General features: G+C 55.7%; 1 protein-coding gene across 1 annotated transcript in view; it reads right to left on the bottom strand.

Moving 5' to 3' along the window:
* TSPAN32 (tetraspanin 32) overlaps positions 1-3,520 on the bottom strand; it is a gene marked incomplete at its 5' end in the record, with an annotated part of 21,804 nt that extends 18,284 nt beyond the window's left edge. The window contains 2 exons of the mRNA XM_008947124.1: positions 1,489-1,586; positions 3,406-3,520. Coding sequence (XP_008945372.1) covers positions 1,489-1,586; positions 3,406-3,520 — 213 coding nt within the window. The remainder of the gene's footprint in view (positions 1-1,488; positions 1,587-3,405) is intronic.
* Between the last annotated feature and the right edge of the window lie 290 nt (positions 3,521-3,810).

Here is a 3,810-nt window from a genome sequence, read left to right as displayed (position 1 = left end):
TTTAAGTTAGTCTTCTCAACAGCCCCAGGGCTCTCAGCCTTTCCTCAGCACAGAGATGCTCCACTCCTCTCTTTGTAGCCTCCACCAGACCCTCTCTGGTAGTTCCCTGTCTCTCTTGAACTGGAGGAGCCCAGAACTGGCCACCAGATGGATGCCTCATTGCCACAGCCCCAGGGAAAGCATCTCACACCCTTCCACCTCTTCCCACAAGGCAATGATATCGTGTCTGCACAGCACTGATATCATCAGAGATCCAAAATTAGGAGAGGCACCTCCCCCAGAGGAGCCAAACTCTCCTGCCAAAGCAAAGCAACCAGGAGACACCAGTAGGCACAAAGCCAAAATAGGTAGTTTGGGGGTTCTGCCAGCCAGAGCCTTCTCTGGTGGCCAGATCTTGGCTGGAGGAGTCAATGAGTGGCTGCAGGAAAGGACCTGCTGGTCCTCACCCCCATAGCAAGAGGATGGGGGAGCAGCATCAGGTAGCCCTCAGAGGAGGTTCTTTAATGACCTCTTCAGGAGAGGACTGTAATTTTTAGTGGCACATCCCAAACCATACCACACGGAGAGCAAGACAACCAAATAAACATCACAGAGAAGTTGAGCTGTGTCTTCAGGCAGCCTGGAGAGTCTCCACCAGCCTCTACAGACCCATCTGTTGGTTTAGATGCTGTAACTGCAGGCCCACGTTAGAGCATCCTTCAGCAAAAGGGAGTCACACATGTGATTATAGGTGCTCATGGGATCAGGGCTTGTGGTGCCCCTCCACCTTCTCCTTGGAGGCTGAGGGTCCAGCCCAAAGCCTCCCTGCCTGCTGCTGTGCCTTGTAGCCACCACCTCCAGCACTGTGGTGGATGTTTGGAGCAAGGGGGGGAAGGAGGAGAGGGAGCTTTGCTCTCCCAAGCCAGAGGAACAACGTGGGGCTTGAATTCCTGCTCAGAATCCCACTGCTCACGTTTCCCCATGCAAAGCACGTGTGGGCTTGGTGAGAAAAAGTGTGATGGGAATTGTCATCACTGCAATTTCCATCTGAACAGGAGGAGAAACTTCTTTGCTGTGAGGGTGGCTGAGCCTGGAGCAGGGCCCAGAGAGGCTGTGGAGTCTCCTTCTCTGGAGAGATCCCAAACCCCCCTGGGCACCAGGCTGTGGGTGACCTGCTGGATTAGACAGGATGATCTCCAAAGGTCCCTTCCAACTCCTACCACTCTGTGATTCCATGAATGGTTTGGGCAGATGAACACCTCCCTTTGACCCCACTCTGAAAGCCACACACACAGCACCTTGCCAAAAGCAGTGAGGCACAGAAGGATGCTCTCCTCAGCTGCAGAACATCTCCAGGGTCCAAAACACCTCCTTGCAGCACAGAGGGAGCAACAGGACATCCTTCCCCGGGCGTGCACGTTGCCAGGCACGAGTCCAAAGAGCCTCCAGCCCCCCATTTGAAGGGTGGCAGCCCCAGGAACCCCCCAGCTGATGCCTCCTGGTACCCACCGTGGCTCCGAGGAGCGGCGACTCCCGCACCGTGGCAGCAGAGCTCAGCAGGGCTGCAAGGATCAGGGTCATGCTGAGGCACAGCCCACAGTAGAAAGCTGGAAGGAAGTTGAACACGAAAGCTGTGGTCAGACTCTGAGACTTGAGGGCTAACGGAGGCCTGGCCTGGTGCTTGTGCACAGAGAGGGGCCAAAAGGTTCCTTTTGGGGAGCTGGGGGAAGAGGACCCGGTTGCAGAGGTGGAAATGGTTTAGCATTTATTCAATTGCCCCTCAGCAAGAGGGATATGGATCTGTCAGAGCAGGTCTAGGGGAGGCCACAAAAATGATCTGAGGGCTGGAGCCCTTCTGCTGGGAGGACAGGCTGAGTTGGGGTGGTTCAGCCTGGAGAAGAGAAGGCTCCAGGGAGACCTTCTGGTGGCCTTTCAGTACTTCAAGGGGCCCAACAGAAAGCTGGGGACAGACTTTGCAGCAGGGCCTGTTATGACAGGACAAGGGGTGGTGGATTTAAACTAAAAGAGGGGAGATTTAGACTAGAGAGAAGGAAGAAATGTTTTATGGTGAGGGTGGTGAGCCCCTGGGACATGTTGCCCAGAGAGGTGGTCGATGCCCCATCCCTGGATCCATTCCAGATGAAGTCAGATATGGCTCTGAGCAACCTGCTCTAGTTGAAGCTGTCCCTGCTCAGTGCAGGGGGCTTGGACTAGATGACCTTGAAAGGTCCTTTCCCACCCAAACCAGTCTATCACCCTATGATCTGTGTATACTTTCCTCATCTGGCAGGGCTGAAAACCTCCGAGTGGTTCCCACAGCTCCAGCAGAGCAAAGCACCCCAGGAGGCTGAGTGAAGCACCCTAAAAGGGTGTTGGTCCACCCAACAGACCACAAACGGCCAATTATTTCAGCAGCCTGATAAGGATCCCCCCAAACTGGGGGTGCTGCCACACAGCAGCTGTCCCCTGGTTCCTCTCAGGGCTCTGTCTGCTGCTAATCTGGTGCAACACTCACCCTCTGGTTTCCTCCTGGCCAAGGCAAGGTCACAGCCCAGGGCAGGCTCAGGGGCCACCACACTGTGAAGGGCTTTGCAACCCTCAGCCAGGGCTTTGCAACCCTCAACCAGAGCTTTGCAACCCTCAACCAGAGCTTTGCAACCCTCAAGCAGGCAAAGGGTGCAAGGAAAGCAAGTGGCAGCATCTCTAGAGAGGGGTGGCTGGGAAGGGGGAGGCTGCAAGGCTGCCCTGAGAGCCAAACGTGTAGGAAAAGGGGAGGGTTGGGTCTTAGCTTTGGATGAAGATCGTTTTTACACCTGCCTCGTTAGGCTGCAATTGGGAGTGAGGATCTAGAGAAGGTCTGAGCATGTTCCAGCCCAGGAGAAGCAGCAGATGCGAGCGCAGCAGAGGCGAGCAGAGAATTTTGGCATCTGGGCTGTGATCTCTTCAGCTTTGTACCCAAAACTCAGTTTCTATTTCTACCCTCGTGCAGGGAGAACCCCAACGTTTCCTCCCAAACCTGGTGTTTCCATCCATTTCTCCCCCCAGCCTCAATTTTCCATGCTCTGCTTCACCTCCTGTAACAGCCCCTCTCCCCCAGAGCCCTTCCAGCCCCTCTGCAGCCTCGGGGCTGCCCGTGGCTGAGCTCCCCTGAGCTTTCCCCACAGCACCCAGGAAGGATGGGGAGAAGGAGAAGAGAGGGACAGGAGTGAAGGCAGCAGCACCCAAGCACCCTGTGCTCCCACAGCACCCTTCAGGGGCTGACACAGACAGAAAATGCTCGTGGGACTGAGTTAATCCTACTGCACCCTCCAAAATCCAGCCCCTGCCTCCTCCTGGGGTGCCTCTGCAGTGCCCTTCGATGGCTTTAGGGGATTTTGCAGCTCCTGGGCTCACCAGAGATCCTGCTGGGCTGGGACCACGACGTACCTGCGTGGTGGAAGACCCTGTAGGAGTTGTTCTCCAGGGAGATGCTGCTGATGAGGGTGAAGTGGAGCCCGTAGCGGGTGACGGTGCTCAGCATGGCGACGGACAACCCCAGGAGCTGGAAAAGAAGGTTTGTAGGAAGGGATTGACAAGGCAGCAGCTCCTGCCGAGCACACACCGAGCTTTGAGGTGTCCCTGGAGACTCCTGAGCCCCTCCACAAAGGCAGAGAGCTTCACCCTCCCAATACCACTGCACGTACCCCAAAATGCACACGGAAGAACAAACCCCAGACACTCGAACACACTCAAGCCCTTGAGTGTTCTAGTGCTGCCAGCTTCAAGAGTGATTTTGGGCAGGGATGATGTTCTCTGCTTTGCTCTTCACAATTCTAGTCCTGCTGTTGGCTA

Source organism: Merops nubicus, unplaced genomic scaffold (genome assembly GCF_000691845.1).
Source record: "Merops nubicus isolate BGI_N331 unplaced genomic scaffold, ASM69184v1 scaffold4779, whole genome shotgun sequence".
In the NCBI taxonomy this organism is placed as follows: Eukaryota; Metazoa; Chordata; class Aves; order Coraciiformes; family Meropidae; genus Merops; species Merops nubicus.
The sequence above is the reverse complement of the archived record's forward strand: the minus strand, read 5'-3'. Positions and strand labels throughout refer to the sequence as shown.